Source organism: Eriocheir sinensis, chromosome 69, assembly GCF_024679095.1.
Source record: "Eriocheir sinensis breed Jianghai 21 chromosome 69, ASM2467909v1, whole genome shotgun sequence".
Lineage (NCBI taxonomy): Eukaryota > Metazoa > Arthropoda > Malacostraca > Decapoda > Varunidae > Eriocheir > Eriocheir sinensis.
The window spans coordinates 5190348-5214558 of NC_066577.1; the positions used below are offsets into that span (position 1 = coordinate 5190348).

A 24211-nucleotide genomic window follows, 5' to 3' on the forward strand; every position below is an offset into this window, starting at 1 on the left:
TATTATTATTATTATTCAGGAGAAATGGAGGAAATTATACGAGCGCGACTGGAACAGAGAGGCGAGGAGGAGGAGGAGGAGGAAGACGAGGAAGACGAAGATGGAGAGGAGGAGGAGGAAGAAGAGGAAGATGACGGACTAGAAGACAGCACGAGTAGAAGTACTAGCAACAGCAGCAGCACCTCGAACAGCACCCGAAATAGCATTAAGAAAAATAGCACCCAGTATCTCTCTAGTCTTCCTCCTCTGCCTGCTCCTGCTGCGGCCTCTCCTGCTGAGCCTTCTGCTGCCGCTACTGGTGCTCCCCCGCCCCCTCATGCTGCGGTGTCCTCTTCCCTAGCGAATAAGAAGGTGAGTCATTTGTACAGGTAACTCGATTTACGCGACAATGTAAATCAAACAAGAGGTAGGTTGGCTCCGCTCAGGACAGGATGTTTTCCACTGCCAAGGAACGATTACTGTCCTCCTTGAGTAAGTGGGATGGGGCGTGTGGCGTGTGAGGTCCTGGCAGTAATACAGGTAACTCTCGATTTACGCGAGTATTGTGTCCTTGAAGAGGTGGCGTAAATCAAAAACAATGTAAATCAAACAAGAGGTAGGTTGGCTCCGCTCAGGCCAGGATTTTTTCCACTGCCAAGGAACGATTACTATCCTCCTTGAGTAAGTGGGATGGGGCGTGTGGCGTGTGAGGTCCTGGCAGTACAGGTAACTCTCGATTTACGCGAGTATTGTGTCCTTGAAGAGGTCGCGTAACTCAAAAACAATGTAAATCAAACAAGAGGTAGGTTTGTACCTTTATTGCCTACTGTATCACTCTGACTCCTCTCCCTCTCATGGTTCCTCCTCTGGCTGCCCTTCCCCTCGTGGTAGCACAGCAGCGAGGGTGTTGTTGTTGTTGCTGAGTAGCGTGGCAGCGTGGGTACTGTATTGTTGTTCAAGTGGCGCGCAGTAAGAACTGAGCTCAGCTGTGTGGCCGTGTGAGTCCAGTTGCGTGAGACATCTGGTGGCCACTCCATAAAATATCGCGTATAAGTGAAAAAAAACGTGTATATTAAACATTTATTTGGATTTTGGACCCCGCGTTATTTCAAAAACGCGTAAACCAAACTCGCGTAAATCGAGAGTTACCTGCATTAGAGTTAAGGTTTCCCTGACTATCAACCCTTTCCGTTCCCGTGATGAATTTTACCGACACGAGATTTTTTCTGGGGCGGATGGAGGATGATTTTTTTTCGTCACTCTGAAAAAGTTTCCTTGAACGTTAAAAATGAAATCTGTCTCAACCCGTCACCTTTGTAAACAAACCACCCATGTCATTGTTTTCTACCTCTTAGGAAATCAGAGAAACAGAGATATGGGTATAGAACTGAGGCTGTCTTGTTCTCTTAATACTCTCAACTCTTAACTTTCCGAGTCACTCATAGAAGGCAGGAAAGGGAGGCTGTTTGGAAGGTATATTTGGAAGGGGTCGTTCAGAAGAGAGAAACAGAGATATGGGTAAAATAACTGTGTCTTGTTCTCTTAATACTCCCATCTCTTAATTTTCTGAGTCACTCATAGAAGGCAGGAAAGGGAGGCTGTTTGGAAGGTATATTTGGAAGGGGTCGTTCAGAAGAGAGAAATAGAGATATGGGTATAGAACTGAGTGTCTTGTTCTCTTAATACTCTCAACTCTTAACTTTCCGAGTCACTCATAGAAGGCAGGAAAGGGAGGGTGTATGGAAGGTATATTTGGAAGGGGTCGTTCAGAAGAGAGAAACAGAGATATGGGTATAGAACTAAGTGTCTTGTTCTCTTAATACTCTCAACTCTTAACTTTCCGAGTCACTCATAGAAGGCAGGAAAGGGAAGCTGTTTGGAAGGTATATTTGGAAGGGGACATTCAGAGGAGAGAAACAGAGATATGGGTATAGAACTAAGTGTCTTGTTCTCTTAATACTCTCAACTCTTAACTTTCTGAGTCACTCATAGAAGGCAGGAAAGGGAGGGTGTATGGAAGGTATATTTGGAAGGGGGCGTTCAGAAGAGAGAAATAGAGATATGGGTAAAATAACTGTGTCTTGTTCTCTTAATACTCTCAACTCTTAACTTTCCGAGTCACTCATAGAAGGCAGGAAAGGGAGGCTGTATGGAAGGTATATTTGGAAGGGGACGTTCAGAGGAGAGAAACAGAGATATGGGTACAGAACTAAGTGTCTTGTTCTCTTAATACTCTCAACTCTTAACTTTCCGAGTCACTCATAGAAGGCAGGAAAGGGAGGCTGTATGGAAGGTATATTTGGAAGGAGTCGTTCAGAAGAGAGAAACAGAGATATGGGTATAGAACTGAGTGTCTTGTTCTCTTAATACTCCCATCTCTTAACTTTCCGAGTCACTCATAGAAGGCAGGAAAGGGAAGCTGTATGGAAGGTATATTTGGAAGGGGTCGTTCAGAAGAGAGAAACAGAGATATGGGTAAAATAACTGTGTCTTGTTCTCTTAATACTCTCAACTCTTAACTTTCCGAGTCACTCATAGAAGGCAGGAAAGAGAAGCTGTTTGGAAGGTATATTTGGAAGGGGGCGTTCAGAGGAGAGAAACAGAGATATGGGTACAGAACTGCAGCTGTCTTTTCTCTCATACTGTCATCTCTTCATTTTCATTATATTCATTTCATAATATATATCAAAGCATTTGTGATCAGTTTATGCATCATCCATTCTTTGGGGTTTATATCATGGCACAAATTTGGCCCGTCGCTGCTACACGGTAAAGCCACAAATTTGGCCCGTCACTGCTACACGGTAAAGCCTCAAATTTGGCCCGTCGCTGCTACACGGTAAAGCCACAAATTTGGCCCGTCGCTGCTACATGGTAAAGCCACAAATTTGGCCCGTCGCTGCTACATGGTAAAGCCACAAATTTGGCCTGTCGCTGCTACACGGTAAAGCCACAAATTTGGCCTGTCACTGCTACATGGTAAAGCCACAAATTTGGCCCGTCACTGCTACATGGTAAAGCCACAAATTTGGCCCATCGCTGCTACACGGTAAAGCCACAAATTTGGCCCATCGCTGCTACACGGTAAAGCCACAAATTTGGCCCGTTGCTGCTACTGGGTTAATTTGTCATCCGTAAGCTTTCCAGCCCTTATACAATCCAGCAGAAATGGGTGTTAGCATAAGGATGTAGGGAAAACTTGAGGCTAAAAAGTTCCACGCCATACAAGCCGTCATCTCTTACTGGAGGGAGAGGAGGGAGGGAGCGGGGAAGATATACGTCACTACCAGACACACGATTCTCGCCTCATGTACCTTTGTGATGATATGGGAGGCAAACACAGCAATACCTTGGTTGACGAGTGCCGAGTGTTTTGATTTACCAGCAAAACAAATCACTAAAAATGCCTTGGTTTGTGAGCGGTGTCTTGGTGTGCGAGGATCCTGTTTGTTCGGGGCGAAGATGTGAGTGTGGGTTCCCTTTGTTTGCCGCAAGACGAGAGTGCTCAGAGCGGAAAATAGGAGTGGGGTCTCGGTCTGCATTGTACAGTCACAGAGGCAGACCCGCGCAGTGCTGTCCACTTACATTTGTGGTCTGGTGTGCGATCTTTGGTTGGTATTATAAGACAGTTTTCGCTTCTCACATCCACTATTTATAAAGGTCAAAGAAGGGGTCAGTTGGGTTCTAATGAGTGTTTCCTTAGGTTCACGGTACAGAGGAAGGGTCAAACTAACACCAGGGTCATAAAACTACTCCTGCAAATGCCCACAACTCCTACGAAAGCCTTGTCAAATATGTGTTCTTTGGCAGCGAAATGTCTTATAATGCGACCGTTTGTGTTTTCAGTACTATGGTGTGTGATCTTGTTTTGGTCTACGAGTTTTATGGTTAGCGAGCAAATTTCCGCAACAAATTCAGCTTGTTAACCGAGGTATGACTGTTTAAGGTTGTTCTGTTAGTCTCAATGTTTGGATTCTGATTATCTGCGCAAACTGTACCCTGACCTGACCCCTGTGACCTAACCTGACCCCTGTGTGACCCTAACCCCTGACCCCTGTGTGACCCAAACCCCTGACCCCTGTGTGACCCTAACCCCTGACCCCTGTGTGACCCTAACCCCTGACCCTTGTGTGACCCAAACCCCTGAGCCTAACCTAATCTCCCTTGACCTTGTGTGTGTGTGTGTTTGTCCTCTGTTAGTTCAGTTGTGTGACCTCTGAGTGACCCCCTAACCTAACCTAACCTATCCTGACCCTGTTTGTGTGACCTTATCTTACCCCCTGACCTCTGAGTGACCCTTAACCTAACCTAACCTGACCTTGTGTGTGTTTTCAGTCCTCCCCAGTCAGTGTTTGTGTGACCTTATCGTGCCCCCTGACCTAACCTAACCTATCCTGACCCTGTTTGTGTGACCTTATCTAACCCCTGACCTGACCTAACCTAACCTATCCTGACCCTGTTTGTGTGACCTTATCTTACCCCTGACCTAACCTAACCTAACCTAACCTGACCCTGTTTGTGTGACCTTATCTAACCCCTGACCTGACCTAACCTAACCTATCCTGACCCTGTTTGTGTGACCTTATCTTACCCCTGACCTAACCTAACCTAACCTAACCTGACCCTGTTTGTGGGACCTTATCTTGCCCCCCGACGTCACCTCACCCGGTCTGACCTGTGTGTGTGTGTGTGTTTCAGTCGTCATCCATCAGTGCATCCACCCTCCTGGCCCTGTGTCTGGAGCCGGCTGAGTGGATGATGAGCATGGGCAATGTATACCGCCCGGTGAGTGAGTCTTTTTGCGGATGAGTTGCGATGCAGTTTGTCAACCGCTGTTCGTTGCTATTTCCGCTAGCTGTCCCATCCCTGCCCCTCCTCCTCCTCCTCCTCCTCTTCCATCTCTTCCTTGTCCTGTTTCCCTTCCTCCTCCTCCTCCTCTTCTTCCATCTCTTCCTTGTCCTGTTTCCCTTCCTCCTCCTCCTCCTCCTCCTCTTCTTCCATCTCTTCCTTGTCCTGTTTCCCTTCCTCCTCCTCCTCCTCTTCTTCCATCTCTTCCTTGTCCTGTTCCCCTTCCTCCTCCTCCTCCTCCTCCTCTTCTTCCATCTCTTCCTTGTCCTGTTTCCCTTCCTCCTCCTCCTCCTCCTCCTATAAAGAACTGTCTGTCTCTTTCATCTCTATCGTTTTCCTCCTTCCTTTCCTCCTCCTCCTCCTCCTCCTCCTCTTCTTCCATCTCTTCCTTGTCCTGTTTCCCTTCCTCCTCCTCCTCCTCCTCCTCCTCCTCCTCGAAAAACTCTTATTTATCTCTTTCATCTCTATCGTTTTCCTCCTTCCTTTCCTCTTCCTCCTTCCTCCTCCTCTTCCTCCTCCTCCTTTTCTCTTCCTTGTCCTGTTTCCCTTCCTCCTCCTGCTCTTCCTCCTCCTCCAAGGTCTGCTGTTGTTTGTTCTTCTTTTGTGTTTCTTTGTGTTCCTCCTCCTAAAAAATACTGCCTATCTCTTTCATCTCAATCTTTTTCCTCTGTCCTTTCCTCCTCCTCCTCCTCTTCCTCCTCCTCCTCCTCCTCCTCCTCCTCCTCCTCCTCCTCCTCCTCCTCCTAACCTATACCCTACAGCGACCATACCCAAAAGCCCGCCTTAGCCCTGCCCAGTCAAGCCTCCCGCTGTTCCGCTCCCCGCCACAGCATTCCGTAACATTGACAGCCACAGAGACAGCAGACGAGACCGACACGCCAGTCTGTATAGATGAGACGTTAGTGTTTGTGAGGTTTTGAGATCGGTTCGGCTTTCTCCTCGTACCTTCCAACTAAATCACACTGGAGAAATACAGAAACCTTGATAAAAGTGGAGATAGAAGAGAAACGAAGAGGAGGAGGAAGAAAAGGAAAACAGGAGAGGAAAGAGGAAAGATTTGGCTATTTTCTGGTTCAAGAGGAAGAGAGGAAGAGGTGGATGAAAATGGAGATAATGGAGGGAACTTGAGGGAGGAGGAACTCAAGCTTGTCAGTTCTTTCCTTCCCTATTTTTTCCCTTCCTTCCTTCTTTCCTTTCCTTTCCTTTCCTTCCTTCCTTCCTTCCTTCCTTCCTTCCTTCCATTCCCTTCCCTTCCTTCCTTCCTTCCTTTCCCTTCCTTCCTTCCTTCCTTTCCTTTCCTTTCCTTCCTTCCTTTCCTTTCTTCCCTTCCCTTCCTTCCTTCCTTCCTTCCTTCCTTCCTTTCCTTCCTCCTCCTTTTCCTAACCTTTTTCTCTCCTTCATTCTCTCCTTCACTTCTTTCCCTGCTTCCCTTCCTTCCTTCCTCCCTTGGGACGGAGGAAGAGAGGGCGAGAATGGAGGAGGAGGAGGAGGTTAGGAAAGGGAGGGAAGAAGGAAGGGAAGGAATGAAGGAAAGAAGGATAAAAGGTTATGAAAGGGAAGGAAGAAGGAAGGAAGGAAGGAAGACACAGATGACCAGAAATATAGAACGTCATAGAAGAGGAAGAACAAGAACAAGGAATAAGCAAGGAAGGAGAGAAGGGGAAGGAAGGAAGGAAGGAACAGATGAACAGAAAGATTGAACGTCATAGAGGAAGAAGAAGAAGAAGGAAGGAGAGAAAGGAAAGTAAAATTAGCCTCGCAAACACTGAACCACATCTAAACAATCTTGCGTATAGCTCGACAGCGAACAGCCGCAGTAGAACACTCCCCTCGCTGTGATGTAGCCTAGAGAGTGCCGTGTCTTGAAGCGCTGTGAGTGGAAATGGGGAGAGAGTTCGTCCCCCTTCCCGTGTCTTCTTGCAAAATAAAACCCATATCTGGCTGTATATTTAACCCGTTTTGAGTGGATATGGGGAGAGAGTTCGTCCCCTTTCCCGTGTCTTCTTGCAAAATAAAACCCATATCTGCCTGTATATTTAACCCGTTTTGTATGGATATGGGGATAGAGTTAGTACCCCTATCCGTGTCTTCTTGCAAAATAAAACCCATATCTGCCTGTATATTTAACCCGTTTTGAGTGGATATGGGGAGAGAGTTAGTACCCCTATCCGTGTCTTCTTGCAAAATAAAACCCATATCTGGCTGTATATTTAACCCGTTTTGAGTGGATATGGGGATAGAGTTAGTACCCTTTCCCGTGTCTTCTTGCAAAATAAAACCCATATCTACTTGTATATTTAACCCGTTTTGAGTGGATATGGGGAGAGAGTTCGTCCCCCATCCCGTGTCTTCTTGCAAAATAAAACCTATATCCGCCTGTATATTTAACCCGTTTTGAGTGGATATGGGGAGAGAGTTCGTCCCCCTTCCCGTGTCTTCTTGCAAAATAAAACCTATATCCGCCTGTATATTTAACCCGTTTTGAGTGGATATGGGGATGGAGTTAGTACCCCTATCCGTGTCTTCTTGCAAAATAAAACCCATATCTGCCTGTATATCTAACCCGTTTTGAGTGGATATGGGGAGAGAGTTCGTCCCCCATCCCGTGTCTGCTTGCAAAATAAAACCTATATCCGCCTGTATATTTAACCCGTTTTGAGTGGATATGGGGATAGAGTTAGTACCCCTATCCGTGTCTTCTTGCAAAATAAAACCCATATCTGCCTGTATATTTAACCCGTTTTGAGTGGATATGGGGAGAGAGTTCATCCCCCATCCCGTGTCTGCTTGCAAAATAAATCACATATCCGGCTATGTATATCGAACTAGTGTGTGTGGATATGGGGAAATGGGGGGTAAGGTTAGTCCGCTTATCCATGTCTCCTTGCAAGATAAATCACACATATCCGCCTGTGATAATTAACTAGTTTGAGTGGATATCTGGACATGGGGGTAAGGCTTAGTCTCCCCGTATCTTGCAAAATAAATCACATAAGTGCCTGTATATTTAACCTGTTTTAAGTGGATATACGGAAATGTAGATACAGTACAGAGCCTCGTGTGTGTGTGTGTGTGTGTGTGTGTGTGTTCCTGCAAAATAAGTCACATATTTGCCTGTATACTTAAGCAATTTTAAGAGGAAATGCAGAAATGTGAGTATAGTTCCCTTCTCTTGTCTTGCAAAATAAGTCACATATTTCCCTGTACACTTAAGCGATATTAAGAGGAAATACAGAAATGTGAGTATAGTTCCCTTCCCGTGTCTTGCAAAATAAGTCACATATTTCCCTGTACACTTAAGCGATATTAAGAGGAAATACAGAAATGTGAGTATAGTTCCCTTCCCGTGTCTTGCAAAATAAGTCACATGCCGTATTTCCCGCCATTAAAACGCACTTTAAAAAAAAACGCATATTAAAAAAAATTAAATAGCACTGTGAACGATTTAAAAGGAAGAGCGTTGTGTTGTGAATGATAGCAGGGATCATATTTCTTTATTTTTTTAATTTTTTATTTTTTTTACGACAAAGGAGGCAGCTCAAGGGCACACAAAAAAAACAATAACAAAAAGAAACCCCGCTAATTGCTGCTCCCATAAAAGAACCAGAAGAGGCGGCCAAACGCAAGGTCAAATTCGGGAGGAGAGGTGTCCTGATACCCTCCTCTTGGAAGATTTCAAGTCATAGGCAGGTCCCTCTAAGCGAGAAAATTCACCCCTCACACAAACCATTTCATAACACAGTCGCCCCTCAAATAGTACAGGGGTTAGAGACTCAGGACCCCCGTACTATTCGAAAATCCGTATAATATTATTGCCCCCCGCCCCCCCCCTTAGAAACACCCCTGGGCTGCGTTTGAGAGAGGGAATCGGGACTTTCGGAACGTCCCGAGTGCTCTCAAACGCATGACACGACAGCACGAGTTGCCAGCTTGGTACGTTCGTTCCGCTCCCGGCTTTGAGAGGTGGAACGCTTCTGTGCCACCCCAAACAAACACATAAGTGATTCCATTGCATCAGGAAGATCAGCGTACCCCATTTTGCTGTGAGTGAGATGCGGTTACCAAAGCAACGACGAGGCTTAGTCAAAGGACGGCCCTTATCACCACTCTACAGCACTCTTGGAGCACTGGAAGTTTTAATACTGCGGCAAGAATTTATTTTACACCATGATAGATACAGCGAACTCTGCTCTCATTCACGTGGTAAGCTCTCCCTACCACAACGTAACTCATCCCAAAACGTAACTTCTCCTAAATCTGAATTCTTCTGCGAGGTGAACACTTTCTCGAACGCTTTGGGGTGTTTTCAGCGGGTGTTTTGGTAGAACAGTGTTGCCACTCATGCCATGGCTACTTGGTGCGACAAGCGGAAAATTTAAAAATCCTAATAAAATTCTTACATGACAATCCCTATAAAATCGAAACTGTACTATTGGAAACCGTACTATTTGAGGGACGGCTGTATATATCAAAGCATTTGTGATCTGTTTATGTATCATCTATTTTGGGGGGTTTATATCATGGCACAAATTTGGCCCGTCGCTGCTACACGGTAAAGCCACAAATTTGGCCCGTCGCTGCTACACGGTAAAGCCACAAATTTGGCCCGTCACTGCTACACGGTAAAGCCACAAATTTGGCCGTCGCTGCTACACGGTAAAGCCACAAATTTGGCCCGTCGCTGCTACACGGTAAAGCCACAAATTTGGCCCGTCACTGCTACACGGTAAAGCCACAAATTTGGCCCGTCGCTGCTACATGGTAAAGCCACAAATTTGGCCCGTCGCTGCTACATGGTAAAGCCACAAATTTGGCCCGTCGCTGCTACATGGTAAAGCCACAAATTTGGCCTGTCGCTGCTACACGGTAAAGCCACAAATTTGGCCCATCGCTGCTACCGGGTTAAGCTTAGGGCCGTGTTACAAGTCCGATCCGTAAAGTTTTGGGTCCCATCAGAGTTATGCATCCCAAATTCTGTATAGACCTGAAGAAGAGGAAAGGAAGGAGGAGGAGAAGGAAAAAGAAAGGAGGAGGAGGAGGAGGAGGAGAAGACGAAGAAGAAGAAGAAGAAGCAGCAATAGAAGTAGATGTATATATGTAAAACTCTGTGTGTGTGTGTGTGTGTGTGTGTGTGTGTGTGTGTGTGTGTGTGTGTGATGTCTCTGCTAATCCAACTTGCCCCCATTAACAGCTGTATATCTAAGCTTGTATACTTTAACCTGCCAACACCAATGGTTTTACGAGTTTTCCTAATTAGTAATGGTTAAAGACGGGCCATTATGAGTGTGTTAGGATGGCAATATTTACTCCTATTTCGCTGTTTTCCTTAACCCGGTGGTAGCAGCGGGGATCATGTTTCTTAATGGTCCCTCCAAGCGAGAAAAATGAGACAAAATCACCCCTCACACAAACCATTTCATAATATATATCAAAGCATTTGTGATCAGATTATGTATCATCTATTTTGGGGGTTTAAATCATGGCACAAATTTGGCCCGTCGCTCCTACACGGTAAAGCCACAAATTTGGCCCGTCGCTGCTACATGGTAAAGCCACAAATTTGGGCCGTCACTGCTACACAGTAAAGCCACAAATTTGGCCCGTCGCTGCTACATGGTGAAGCCACAAATTTGGCCCGTCGCTACTACACGGTAAAGCCACAAATTTGGCCCATCGCTGCTACACAGTAAAGCCACAAATTTGGCCCATCACTGCTACATGGTAAAGCCACAAATTTGGCCCATCACTGCTACATGGTAAAGCCACAAATTTGGCCTGTCACTGCTACATGGTAAAGCCACAAATTTGGCCCGTCGCTGCTACATGGTAAAGCCACAAATTTGGCCCATCACTGCTACATGGTAAAGCCACAAATTTGGCCCGTCACTGCTACATGGTAAAGCCACAAATTTGGCCCGTCGCTGCTACACGGTAAAGCCACAAATTTGGCCCGTCGCTGCTACCGGGTTAAATCTCTCGCCAAAACTAACCTTCGTAAGACCTTTAATAGTGATCGCTCCGAAGGGTTTCCGATGAAGGGTTGCCAGGGAGTGTTTTTAATAGCCAGTGTGACATTTTTCTGGACTGCTGTTGTTGTTGTTGTTGTTGTTGTTGTTGTTGTTACCATTACTAATATGTGTTTGTCTTGTGTTGTATTTGGGTGCGGTGGACTAATGTACTAACTCGCTCTCTCTCTCTCTCTCTCTCTCTCTCTCTCTCTCTCTCTCTCTCTCTCTTCTCATTCTTCCCAACCCCACCGTTCCCTTCCCTTCCCTTCCCTTCCCTTCATTTTCCTTCCCTTTCCTTCCCTTCCCTTCCCTTCCCTTCTCTTTCCTTCTCTTTCCTTCTCTTTCCTTCCCACCCCTTCTCTTTCCTTCCTTTCCCTTCCCTTCCCTTCCCTTCTCTTCCCTTCCCTCTCTCTCTTTCTCTCCTCTACCCTTCCCTTCCCTTCCTTTCCCTCTCCTTCTCTTCTCCCTTCCTCTCTCTCTCTCTCTCTCTCTCTCTCTCTCTCTCTCTCTCTCTCTCTCTCTCTCTCTCTCTCTCTCTCTCTCTCTCTCTCTCTCTCTCTTCCCTGTCCTTCCCTTCCTTTCTCTCTCCTTCTCTTCTCTCTCTCTCTCCTCCCCCCCCATTTCTCTCTCTCCTCTTCCCTGTCCTTCCCTTTCTCTTCTCTTTCTCTCTCCCTCTCACAGCAGCTCAGTGCAAGCCTCACATCCCTCCCTCTCATTGACCTTTCCCTCGACATCGAACTCCCTCCCCCCATCATCACACACTTCGACTTTCCCATCACTTTTAACGAGGACGAGGGGGTTGAAGGGACGCCTGGACGCCACGACAACACCCCCAAGGCCTCCCCGCAGCGCTACCGATCCCCGAGACTCCCGCCCCAGCAGCTCAGAGGCGGGAAACAGCGAGGACGTCCGGGGCGCGAGAGGGCCGGATCGCGACACCAGGAACGGAACGAACAGAGCAAAAAGACCCCAGGCATGCTCACCCGTCCCTCCTCGTCCTCTGCCACCCCCACCAACACCACCCTCACCTCTGTCTCGTCTCACCACAAACCTCACCACCGAATTTTCCACTCCCTTCCGCGCACTTCCTCCCCCTCCCCACGCCACCGCCCAGCACCCCAGCCCCCCGTGTTGCATCCCAAGCCACCCCATAGCTCCCGGCCGGCCCCGCAGCCCCCTGATATCCCGCGGTACAAGGCCAGTAAGGCATTTTCGGCATCGCTCTCGAAGTTTAGCGGCCGTGGGGGGACGTCAGGGTACTTCTATTCCAAGCTGGCGCAGTCGCTCGATCAGGTTACCCCGCAGGCTGAGTTTGAGGCGTACGAAAGCCGTGATGCCCCCCCTCCCCCTCCGGCCTTTGCCTCCTCCTCCTCCTCCTTCCATGACTACTCCTCCTCCTCCTCTTCCTACTGCTATTTTCCGCCGTCCGCGTTCACCGACAGGGACCAAGGGCTTACGGCTACCTCCCCGTATTCCTCCTCCTTCCCTCCCTCCTCCTCCTTCCCCCCCGCCTCTCCACCCCAGCCAGGCTTCGCAGGGTCCTTCCTCTTCTTCTCCTCCGCTTCCGTTTCCTCCCCGACCGATATTATGACCATGAGCCTTCCTGCTATCCTCCCCGCTCCCTCCCCCTCCCCCTCCCCGCCCCCCATTCAGAGACCCCCGCCCCCTGCCTTGCATACTGGCACCCGCGCTCGGAAGCCCCCCGCCCCGCTGCCCCCGCCCCCCGCCCACCCCAGCCGCCGCAGCAGGACCCCAAGCCCCGCCCCGCCCCATGGGGAGAGGGGGAGAGGGGAGGAGGTATGCTAATGACTAACACCTTCACGGCTTGTTTTTTTTTTCCCCTTTTTTTCCCCCTTGCATGAGACTGCCCGGGATACTCTTCTTTTCTTCTTTTCTTTTTTTTGTTGTTGTTTTTTGCCTTTGAACATTTGGTAACCTTCATTTGTTTTCCTTGTCCTTATTTTTTTTCCTGTTTTTTTTTTCCTGCATGAGACTGATTGGGATTTTTTTTTTTCTTGTTTTTTTTTCCTTGTTTTCCCTGCATGAGACTGTTCTTGTTTTCCTTTTCTTTTCCTTGTTTTTTTTCTTTTCCTTGTTTTTCCCTGCATTAGACTGACTGGGATCAATTTCCTTGGTTTTTGTTTCCTTGTTTTTTTTCTTTTCCTTGTTTTCCCTGCATTAGACTGACTGGGATCAATTTCCTTGGTTTTTGTTTCCTTGTTTTTTTTCTTTTCCTTGTTTTCCCTGCATGAGACTGACTGGGATCAATTTTCTTGTTTTTCTTTTCCCTGTTTTCCCTGCATGAGACTGACCAGGATCAATTTTCTTGTTTTTCCTTTTCTTTTCCTTTCTTTTCCTTGTTTTCCCTGCATGAGACTGACTGGGATTAATTTTCTTGTTTTTCTTTTCCTTGTTTTTTTTTCTTTTCCTTGTTTTCCCTGCATGAGACTGACTGGGATTAATTTTCTTGTTTTTCTTTTCCTTTTTTTTTCTTTTCCTTGTTTTCCCTGCATGAGACTGACTGGGATTAATTTTCTTGTTTTTCTTTTCCTTTTTTTTTCTTTTCCTTGTTTTCCCTGCATGAGACTGACTGGGATCAATTTTCTTGTTTTTCTTTTCCTTGTTTTTTTTTCTTTTCCTTGTTTTCCCTGCATGAGACTGACCAGGATGACTGTTCTTCTATTTCTTTTCATTTTATTTTCCCGTTTTTTTTATTATATCATATTTTTTCTTTATCGAATTTCATGTTTTATTCCTTAATTTTTTTCAAGTATTTAGTTTTATTTTAATTTTTTTTTATATTTTAATTTTTTTTTCCTTCTCTCTTATGCTTTCATTTTTCATCTTTTTCATTCATCTGTATTTTTCTTTTTTTTCTTTCTTTTTCTGTTCTTATAATATTCCTTTCCTTCATTTTATATATAGTTTTTTTTTCCTCTTTTTTCTCTCTTCAATCTTCATCTTTTCAATCATCGATATTTCTTTTTTTTTATATATATTTTCCTAACACACTCTATTCTTATCCTATTCCTTTTTTTATGTCATTTATTGCATTTTTTTTATTATTTTTTATTTTCCTGAACTATTTATTTTTTCCTTTTTATACATAACAATCTTTATCCTTTCTTTCTTTCTTCTTGATTTTGTTTTTCTTATTTATTTCCTTTTCCGTCAAGTTCAATTTTTCATCCCTCATTTTTTTCCTCATTTTCATTCCATTATATTCACTCATTCACATATAATATTTTTTTGTCATATATTCAATTTCCGTTACTCTCTTCTATTATTTCCATTATTTATCTCCTTTTCCGTCAAGTTCAATTTTCACTCCCTCATTATTTTACCTGATTTTCATTCCATTATATTCACTCATTCACATATAATATTTTTTTTGTCATATATTCAATTTCCGTTACTCTCTTCTTTTATTTCCATTATTTATTTCCTTTTCCGTCAAGTTCAATTTTCACTCCCTCATTATTTTTCCTGACTTTCGTTTCACATTTTCACTCATTCACAGATTTTTGTCATGTATTCAATTTCCGATACTTTTTTCTCTATCTCTATCCTTTTATTCTTTCTTCTCTGCTCTGTTTTTCTTATTTATTTCCTTTTCTGTCAAGTTCCATTTTTATTCTCATTTTTTTCTTCATTTTCATTCCATTATATTCACTCATTCACATATATATATATATTTTTATCATATATTCAATTTCCGTTACTCTCTTCTTTATTTCCTTATTTATTTCCTTTTCCGTCAAGTTCAATTTTTTCCTCATTTTCATTCCATTATATTCACTCATTCACATATATATATTTTTTTTTGTCATATATTCAATTTCCGTTACTCTCTTCTTTATTTCCTTATTTATTTCCTTTTCCGTCAAGTTCCATTTTTATTCTCATTTTTTCCTGATTTTCATTCCATTATATTCACTCATTCACATATAAAAATTTTTTTGTCATATATTCAATTTCCGTTACTCTCTTCTATTATTTCCATTATTTATTTCCTTTTCCGTCAAGTTCAATTTTCACTCCCTCATTATTTTACCTGATTTTCATTCCATTATATTCACTCATTCACATATAATTTTTTTTTTGTCATATATTCAATTTCCGTTACTCTCTTCTTTTATTTCCTTATTTATCTCCTTTTCCGTCAAGTTCAATTTTTCATCCCTCATTATTTTACCTGATTTTCATTCCATTAAATTCACTCATTCACATATAATATTTTTTTTGGTCATATATTCAATTTCCGTTACTCTCCTTTTATTTCCATTATTTATTTCCTTTTCCGTCAAGTTCAATTTTCACTCCCTCATTATTTTTCCTGACTTTCGTTTCACATTTTCACTCATTCACAGATTTTTTATGTATTCAATTTCCGATACTTTTTTCTCTATCTCTATCCTTTTATTCTTTCTTCTCTGCTCTGTTTTTCTTATTTATTTCCCTTTCCGTCAAGTTCAATTTTTCATCCCTCATTTTTTCCTGATTTTTTTTTTTTGGTCATATTCAATTTCCGTTACTCTCTTCTTTTATTTTCATTATTTATCTTCTTTTCCGTCAAGTTCAATTTTCACTCCCTCATTTTTTTCCTCATTTTCATTCCCTTATATTCACTCATTCACATATAATATTTTTTTTTTGTCATATATTCAATTTCCGTTACTCTCTTCTTTTATTTCCTTATTTATTTCCTTTTCCGTCAAGTTCAATTTTCACTCCCTCATTATTTTTCCTGACTTTCGTTTCACATTTTCACTCATTCACAGATTTTTTATGTATTCAATTTCCGATACTTTTTTCTCTATCTCTATCCTTTTATTCTTTCTTCTCTGCTCTGTTTTTCTTATTTATTTCCTTTTCTGTCAAGTTCCATTTTTATTCTCATTTTTTTCTTCATTTTCATTCCATTATATTCACTCATTCACATATAATATTTTTTTTGTCATATATTCAATTTCCGTTACTCTCTTCTTTATTTCCTTATTTATTTCCTTTTCCGTCAAGTTCAATTTTTTCCTCATTTTCATTCCATTATATTCACTCATTCACATATATATATTTTTTTTTATCATATATTCAATTTCCGTTACTCTCTTCTTTATTTCCTTATTTATTTCCTTTTCCGTCAAGTTCCATTTTTATTCTCATTTTTTTTCCTCATTTTCATTCCATTATATTCACTCATTCACATATAATATTTTTTTTTGTCATATATTCAATTTCCGTTACTCTCTTCTTTATTTCCTTATTTATTTCCTTTTCCGTCAAGTTCAATTTTTTCCTCATTTTCATTCCATTATATTCACTCATTCATATATATATATATTTTTTTGTCATATATTCAATTTCCGTTACTCTCTTCTTTTATTTCCTTATTTATTTCCTTTTCCGTCAAGTTCAATTTTTCATCCCTCATTTTTTTCCTCATTTTCATTCCATTATATTCACTCATTCACATATAATATTTTTTTGTCATATATTCAATTTCCGTTACTCTTTTCATTACTTTCTAACTAACTCGCTCATTGATCTCCTTTCCATTAATATATCTTTTTTATTATATCGGTATTTGGGGTAAGAAAACACTATGATTTTTTATACTTTAATTTTTTACTTATTTAAACTCCTTTTAATATCTTCCGTCCACTCTCACTGCCTCTGTTTTTTCCTGTTTTCCTCTTCGTCACTGTTTTAAATTTTTTTCCTCCATGCCTTTGTGTCACTCCTGGCAATGTAAACAAACCAGTGACCGAGGTACCGTCTTGGCCCAGGGAGGTTCTTTATTATTATTATTATTATTATTGTTATTATTATTGCTATTATTTGTGTGTATATATTTTTAATGCACGAGTTTTCGGCTTTTATTTCGCTGGGTGGTCGTGTGTTTTTTGGCAGCTTATGTTGTTGTTGTTATCATTATTATTATTATTATTATTATTATTAGTGTGACTTAGTGTACCATATAGCATCATTATTATTATTTTCTAAGGCCTTATATTGTAGCATTTATAGTATACATATGCTTACGTTGTTGGCTATGCATGTATGTTTGTATGTATGTATGTATATGTATTAAAGTTAAAGTCTGTTAGTCTGAATTTTAGCTGCCTGTTCAGAATTCCGACTTGATTATTTGAAGTACCTTTGGGCGACACACACACACACACACACACACACACACACACACACACACACACACACACACACACACATTTGACAAGGCTTTGGTAGAAGTTATGTTAGTATAAGCATTTGCGTGTGTGTGTGTGTGTGTGTGTGTGTGTGTGTGTTTAGGAGAGAGAGAGAGAGAGAGAGATATAGTGAAGCACACACACACACACACACACACACACACACACACACACACATTTCACAAGGCTTTGGTAGAGGTTATGTTAGTATGTCCATGGGTAGTGTTATGAGCCTAGTGTGTGTGTGTGTGTGTGTTTAGGAGGGAGAGAGAGAGATATAGGGGCACACACACACACACACACACACACACACACACACACGCAAAAGCTTATACTAACCTCAATGCTTTTAATATTACTAACCCAGTGCTGTTTGTTTGTTTGTTTGTTTGTTTAATGTTTTGTGTGTGTGTGTGTGTGTGAGAGAGAGAGAGAGAGAGAGAGAGAGAGAGAGAGAGAGAGAATTTATACCCATTATCCCCTGACACACACACACACACACACACACACACACACACACTTTCTCTCCTCTCCCTTTCCTTTCCCTTTCCCTCCCTTTTTCCCTCCTTTCTTCCTTCCTTTCCTTTCCTTTCTCTTACTTTCCTCCCTTTCCTTTCTCTCCCCTTTTCCTCCCTTTCCCTTTCTTCCTCCTCCCTTCTCTTCTCTATCCCTCCCTTTCTTCCTCCTTTCCTTCCTTTCTTCCTCCCTTTCCTCCTCCTTTCTCTTCCCTTTCCATTCCTTCCTTTCCCTTCTCTTCCCTTCCTCGCCCTCTGTTCCTTCCTCTTCCTTCCATCCCTTCCTTTTCTTCCTGTCTCCTTTTCCATCCCTTCTCTTCCCTTCCTCACCCTCTGTTCCTTCCTCTTCCTTCCATCCCTTCCTTTTCTTCCTGTCTCCTTTTCCATCCCTTCTCTTCCCTTCCTCACCCTCTGTTCCTTCCTCTTCCTTCCATCCCTTCCTTTTCTTCCTGTCTCCTTTTCCATCCCTTCTCTTCCCTTCCTCTTCCTTCCATCCCTTCCTTTTCTTCCTGTCTCCTTTTCCATCCCTTCTCTTCCCTTCCTCGCCCTCTGTTCCTTCCTCTTCCTTCCTCCCTTTCCACCCCTTCCCCCCACACACACCCAGACTGACCTCATCCTTTAACCCCACAGGAAGGCGGCTCATCACAGGACCTGATCTTCCTTGAATCTCCACAAGAAGAGATTTTCGACCCCCTGCTACGGAAGGACATCCCCGGCCGAGCCTCCACGACCACCCCCAAGACATCTGGTGCTTATAAACCCACATACTCCTCCTCTCTCCCCCGATGGCCTCCCCCCGCCCGCCCACCCAGCCACCCTCCTCCCTCGGTCCCACCACATAGTCGGAACACCATCACTGCCTCTAACACTGCCACGAAGTCTTCAATGGTGCTTGGTGAGTGTGTGTGTTTGTGTGTGTGGAAGGCATGGGGTTGTGTGCATGTGTGTGTGTGTGTGTGGAAGGCATGGGGTTGTGTGCATGTGTGTGTGTGTGTGTGTGTGTGTGTGTGTGTTTACCGAGGATGGTAGTCTAGTGTTGTTCTGTGTCCGTGTCCAGCTTCCCTCCTCCTTCTTCCTCCTCTTCCTCCTCCTTCTCTTCCCTTTCTCTCCCTTTATCCCTCTTCCTCTCTCCCTCCCTTTTCATCTCTTCCTGTCTCCCTTCTCCTTTCCCTAACCTTCTTCTCCCCTTCAAGTAAAGATCTGGGCGTGAAGGAGTTAAGATGCTGGGGTACTAGTTTGAAGTTACCGAGTTTTGGGGTCATTTTTAAACACTGATATCAAGTAAGCTGTGCCCTTCCTCAAGTTACAAGTTTTAAATAAGTTGAGCTTCCATTATCGAGCTCGCTAAGTAAGTATGTTTCCTTTACCTATCATTCCGTCGCCAAACTATCGTACTTTGAACATTGCATTTATTATTTTTATGTCTCAAAAAAAATTGTCCTACCCTCAAATAATGTTTAGTCTATTAAAGTTATCATTGAAACTTAAATATTGATGCTCTTCCTTCTTTTCGCTATAGTTATCGGTGAGAAACTACAAAAATTCAATGCGATAAGTATGATAATTTGCCCTGTACCCTTCTGGCGCTACCCTTTGTGTTGGTTCATTCCATTTTTCCCTCCTTCATTTCTTCTTTTACCTCCATTGTTTTTCCGTTCTCTCCTTCATTTGTTCCCTTTTTCCTTCCTTCCTTCCATCATTCTTTTTTCTTTCAGGTTCATTCCATTTTCCCTCCTTCATTTCTTCTTTTACCTCCATTGTTTTTCCGTTCTCTCCTTCATTTGTTCCCTTCTTTCCTTCCTTCCTTCCATCATTCTTTTTTCCTTCAGGTTCATTCCATTTTCCCTCCTTCGTTCTTTTCTCCTTTCTTTCCTTCTTTCCTTCCTTCCTTCCATCATTCTTTTTTCCTTCAGGTTCATTCCATTTTCCCTCCTTCGTTCTTTTCTCCTTTCTCTCCTTCATTCATTTCCTTCTTTCCTTCCTTCCTTCCATCTTTCTTTTTTCCTTCAGGTTATCAGTCGTTCTCATCCCTAATCTCTCCCCTCTCTCTCCCTCTTCCTACTTCTCTCTCACCCTCTCCATCCCTTCCTTCTTTCCCTCCCTATCTCTCTCCCTTTCCCTTCCCACCCTACTTCTTTCTCCCTTCCTTCTTCTCCCTATCGTCATCATCGTAGTCTCCTTCTCCTCCTTCATTCACTCCCTTTCCTATCTTCCAGTTATCCTTCCTTCCTTCCTTAATCTCTCTCTCTCTCTCTCTCTCATCATCGTTCTTTGTCTTCCAGGTGGGGGAGCAGACAGAGCTCACCCCCCCTTCCGCCCCTCCAACGCGCCCCCCGCTGCCCCCTTCCGCCCACTCTCCACCCTCCAGACCAGCATGGGGACACCAGTGGGCTGCCAGAACCCTCTATATAATGCCCACCAGCCCCAGGTATGTGTGTGTAGTAGTAGTAGTAGTAGTTTGGGTAGGCAGTGGCTGAGTGGTAGTGTGCTGGGCCCACATTCACCATGTGATGGACGACGCGGGTTCGAATCCCCACGCTACCACCTGGGATTTTTCAGTCACCGCCGAGTGGCTTAAAACTACCCACATGCTGTCCTGAAGACCACCCATCAACCCGGACTCTAGAGGAAACCGTCCAAGTGAATCAAGAAGGAGTTCCGGGGGGCAGCATGAGCCAAGAGAAGATGGCGCCACTATAAACACTTGCCTGTGCCATGACGGGTTGGGGCCGAACACCATCCAGGCCTGAGGCGCTGTAGACGTACACGAAAAAAAAGAGAGAAAAAAAAAATAATAAATAAAATAGTAGTAGTAGTAGTAGTAGTAGTAGTAGTAGTACAGAGTGGTCCTGAGTTGACCGAGAATTTAGTGGACATCTCAAGTTTTTCCTCTCCATAATGTTGCCTCTCGTCACTTATCTTTTCCCCTTTTGTTTGTTGCTTCCACCACTCAAGACTTCTTTGCCTTACTAAAGTGTCTTGGGTTGGCTGTTTCGTGGCTTGCTTGTTCTGCTGTTTGATCTCGTGCTCTTCAGACCCTTGTTGTGAGGGAAGTAACTGTTTATTGCTTCATAGTAAAAGTGGTGCATCAGTAGAGTTAGTAATAATAGCCTTTTTATTTAGGTTCACTGAACTCTTATAAATTTAAAATTCCGTTCATCATACATGCCTTAACCGTGTTGCAGTGACAGGCCAAATTTGTGGCTTTACCGTGTAGCAGCGACGGGCCAAATTTGTGCCATGATATAAACCCAAAAAAATAGATGATACATAATCTGATCACAAATGCTTTGATATATATTTTGAAATGGTTTGTGTGAGGGGTGATTTTTTCTCATTTTTCTCACTTGGAGTGACCATTAAGAAACATGATCCCCGCTGCTACCACCGGGTTAAATATACCACCAGTTACATGAATAATGGCAGAAGTGTGAGCATGGAGGTAAAGAGGGATTTGAGAAATACAATAATAGTACCAACCCTCACATATGCAAGTGAAACGTGGGCCTGGATTGAAAGTCAGGGGTCTAGAGTGCAGGCAGTGGAAATGAGTTATTTGAGGAGTGCTTGTGGTGTGAGTAGAATGGATGGAATGAGTAATGAAAGTGTGTACGAGCATTTTGGAATGTGTCACAGGGGTGAAGGGAAGAAGTGTGGAGTGGTGGAAGAAGTGAAGCGACAGACCTTAAAGTGGTTTGGCCACATGGAGCGAATGGAGGAGTGTATGTGAGTGAGATAGAGGGAGGGAATGCTAGAGGACGACCTCCAGTGAAATGGAGGGATAGGGTGCAAGAGTACGTTAGGGAGAGGGGGGAAAGATCTTTGAGAAACTTTGAGCAGGCAAGGAGGGAGTGTCTGGATAGAGAAAGTTGGAAGCTCTTCTGCCGTGGCCATCCCCTGGTGGGAGCTCCTAGGACCAGGCAGCGATGAAATGATGATGATGATGATGATACATGAATAATGCAACTTGTGCATCACAGTGTGGGTGACAGCACGGCCACACAACCTCTTGGTGCGGCACGATGGCACCACGTTGTGTACCACACCTAATGAATGATGCTGAAAAACTAAGAAAACTGCAAAGGCTGGATGATTTTCTATTATTTTATTCATAAAATATGTTTAATTAACCCGGTGGTAGCAGCAGGGATCATGTTTCTTAATGGTCCCTCCAAGCGAGAAAAATGAGAAAAAATCACCCCTCACACAAACCATTTCATAATATATATCAAAGCATTTGTGATCAGATTATGTATCATCTATTTTGGGGGGTTTATATCATGGCACAAATTTGGCCCATCGCTGCTACACGGTTAAACTAAAATTCTTGGTAAGTTTAATGCATTTGCAGAATACAGCTGCGTCTACAATCATTTATTATTCCGTGATTATGCTTTAAACAATATGTGACCTTTCCATGACCTCTGTTCATGTTAAATGTAAACACAATTACTACAATTACTACTGCTACCACCAACTAAACAAACTCTCTCTCTCTCTCTCTCTCTCTCTCTAACCACACTCCCCTCCCCAGCGCCCCTCCACCACCCGGGCCGGCAGTGCAGCGGCTGCCTTCGCCACCAGCCTGTTGGGGGGTGACGAGCCGCCCCATCCTGCCCCAAGCCCCACCCCGGGACCATATGTACAGTTCCAGCCTCCCCTGGCCATCCCTGCCTCCGGCCCGGCCCAGGCTCCCCCCCAGCGCCCTGCAAGACTCTCACAAAAGGATCTGTTGGGGGACTTCTCAAAGGATTTCCAGAAGTTGAGTTTGAACACTAAAGTGACGGCCCCCTCGCCACAGTCCGCCGCCGCCGCTGCAAACAATAACAACGCGACGGTGAACAACAACAACAAGACCATAACAGACTCTAAGGAGAACACTTGGGCAACCTTCGACTGATGACTGACTGGTTGTATGGTCGAGTGAGTGACTGGTTGTGTGGTTGAATGACCGACAAACTGGATGGTTGTGTGGTTGAATGACCGACGAACTGGATGGTTGTGTGGCTGAGTGACGGACTTGTTGATGTCATAACCTGGCACGGAAAATCTTATAGGGAGTGAATCACAGACTTGGTATCAATCTTTTCCTTTCATTGTGTATGTGTGTGTGTGAGGACTGTCTCTGGTCCGCTCATTGGCCTGCTCTAAACTTTTCTAATGTACATCAAATAAGAGAGAGAGAGAGAGAGAGAGAGAGATGATGATGATGATGACAAGTTCGTGAGTCCCCCCTTAAGGAATTTCCACACCAGGTTATGTGACAGTGACTATAGCAAGCTGGTTGGTTGGTTGTGTGGTTGAGGAGGAGGAGAGAAAAGAAAAGAAGAAAGGAAGGAAGAGACAGAAAAAGAGGAGGAGGAGGAAAAAGAATGAAACTTCACTAACTGACTGACTTGCTTGAAGACCTAACCAAATCCTGTTCCACCACACTGTTCACTGCCCTGGTACACACACACACACACACACACACACACACACACCTTCTCTCTCTCCTCATTCTCTCCATTCTCCCTCCTCTTCCTCTTCTTGATTTCCACTCTCTCCCTCCTCTTCCTCTCCTCCTCCTCCTTCATCTCCTTTCCCTTCTCCAGTCTTGATTCTTTCCTTCCCTTCTCTTTTCCTCCTTTCCTTCTCCTTCCCATCCTTAACCTTCCTTTCCTTTCCCTCCTTCAACTTAACCCTACCTCCTCTATCCCATTTCTCTCCTTTCCTTTTCCTTCCCATCCTCAACCTTCCTTTCCTTTCCCTCCTTCAACTTAACCCTCACGACCACCCAACCCATAGCACTTATAAGCAAAAACAGCACATTCTGGTGCACATAGAAGGAGAGTCTAGTTCCGTACCGACCTATTTATTGTTGTTTCTCGTATTTTAAGCGTTTTTTTCCTGTCGCTGACGTCTCTTAAGATCGGTGCAAAGGAGGATTACGTAGAGGAATTGTGGCTTGAATGGAAGGAGAGAGAGAGAGAGAGAGAGAGAGAGAGAGAGATGTGTTATGGAGTGAATGTATGAATGGAAGGAACGGTGAAGGAGGAGGAGGTATTAGAGGTTGATGAAGAATGTAAGGAATGAATATATTGAAAAAACAGTTGAGAGGAAAGATTAAAAAGAAGGAAGCATTTGTTGGCAAGGAAAGGGAAAGGAAGGAGGGACGAAGGAATAGAAGAAGGAATTAGAAGTTGAAGAAGAAGAATTGAAGGAAAGACAATATAGAAAAAAACTGTTGAAAAAGGAGAGATTGAAAAGAGAGAAGAAAGAAATTGTAGGCAAGGAAAATGGAAGGAAAAGGAGGAAAACAAGGAAGAAGAGGTAGAGGTTGAAAAGAAGAACAAAGAAGAAAAGGAGGAGAAAGGAAGGAAAAAGAAGAAAGAAAAAGGAAGACTGGTATGAAGGAGGAGGAAGAGGAGGAGAGAAAAGGAAGAGAAAGGAAGAAAGAAAAATACAGAAGTAACAGGACATGGAAAACAGTGCAAAGAAAACAAGAAAAATAAAGAAAACAATAATTGGAAGAGAAGGAAGGAGAGAAGAAAGAAAGAGAGAAAGGAAGAGGAGGAGGAGGAGGAGGAAGAAGAGAAGGAACACATATGAATTAACACACACACACACACACACACACACACACACACACACACAGAGAGAGAGAGAGAGAGAG

General features: G+C 43.7%; 1 protein-coding gene and 2 long non-coding RNA genes across 4 annotated transcripts in view; 2 read left to right on the forward strand and 1 right to left on the reverse strand.

The window, feature by feature from the left end:
- The window catches only part of LOC126988444 (DENN domain-containing protein 1C-like), a 68228-nt gene extending 44340 nt beyond the window's left edge, over positions 1-23888 (forward strand). Inside the window, exons 13-17 of the mRNA XM_050846570.1 lie at positions 20-351; positions 11517-12632; positions 18187-18451; positions 19839-19984; positions 22091-23888. Coding sequence (XP_050702527.1) covers positions 20-351; positions 11517-12632; positions 18187-18451; positions 19839-19984; positions 22091-22456 — 2225 coding nt within the window. The 3' untranslated portion in view covers positions 22457-23888. The remainder of the gene's footprint in view (positions 1-19; positions 352-11516; positions 12633-18186; positions 18452-19838; positions 19985-22090) is intronic.
- On the forward strand, positions 364-3104 carry LOC126988448 (uncharacterized). The gene is made up of 2 exons (XR_007741957.1): positions 364-501; positions 691-3104. It is a non-coding gene; the product is annotated as an uncharacterized LOC126988448 (long non-coding RNA).
- Positions 6868-9937, reverse strand: LOC126988449 (uncharacterized). 2 transcript variants are annotated; one of them, XR_007741959.1, is made up of 3 exons: positions 7455-9937; positions 7117-7280; positions 6868-7029 (listed from the first exon to the last, which is right to left on the reverse strand). It is a non-coding gene; the product is annotated as an uncharacterized LOC126988449 (long non-coding RNA). The 2 variants fall into 2 exon arrangements; XR_007741958.1 differs by having other exon boundaries at positions 7368-9937.
- Positions 23889-24211: the final 323 nt, after the last annotated feature.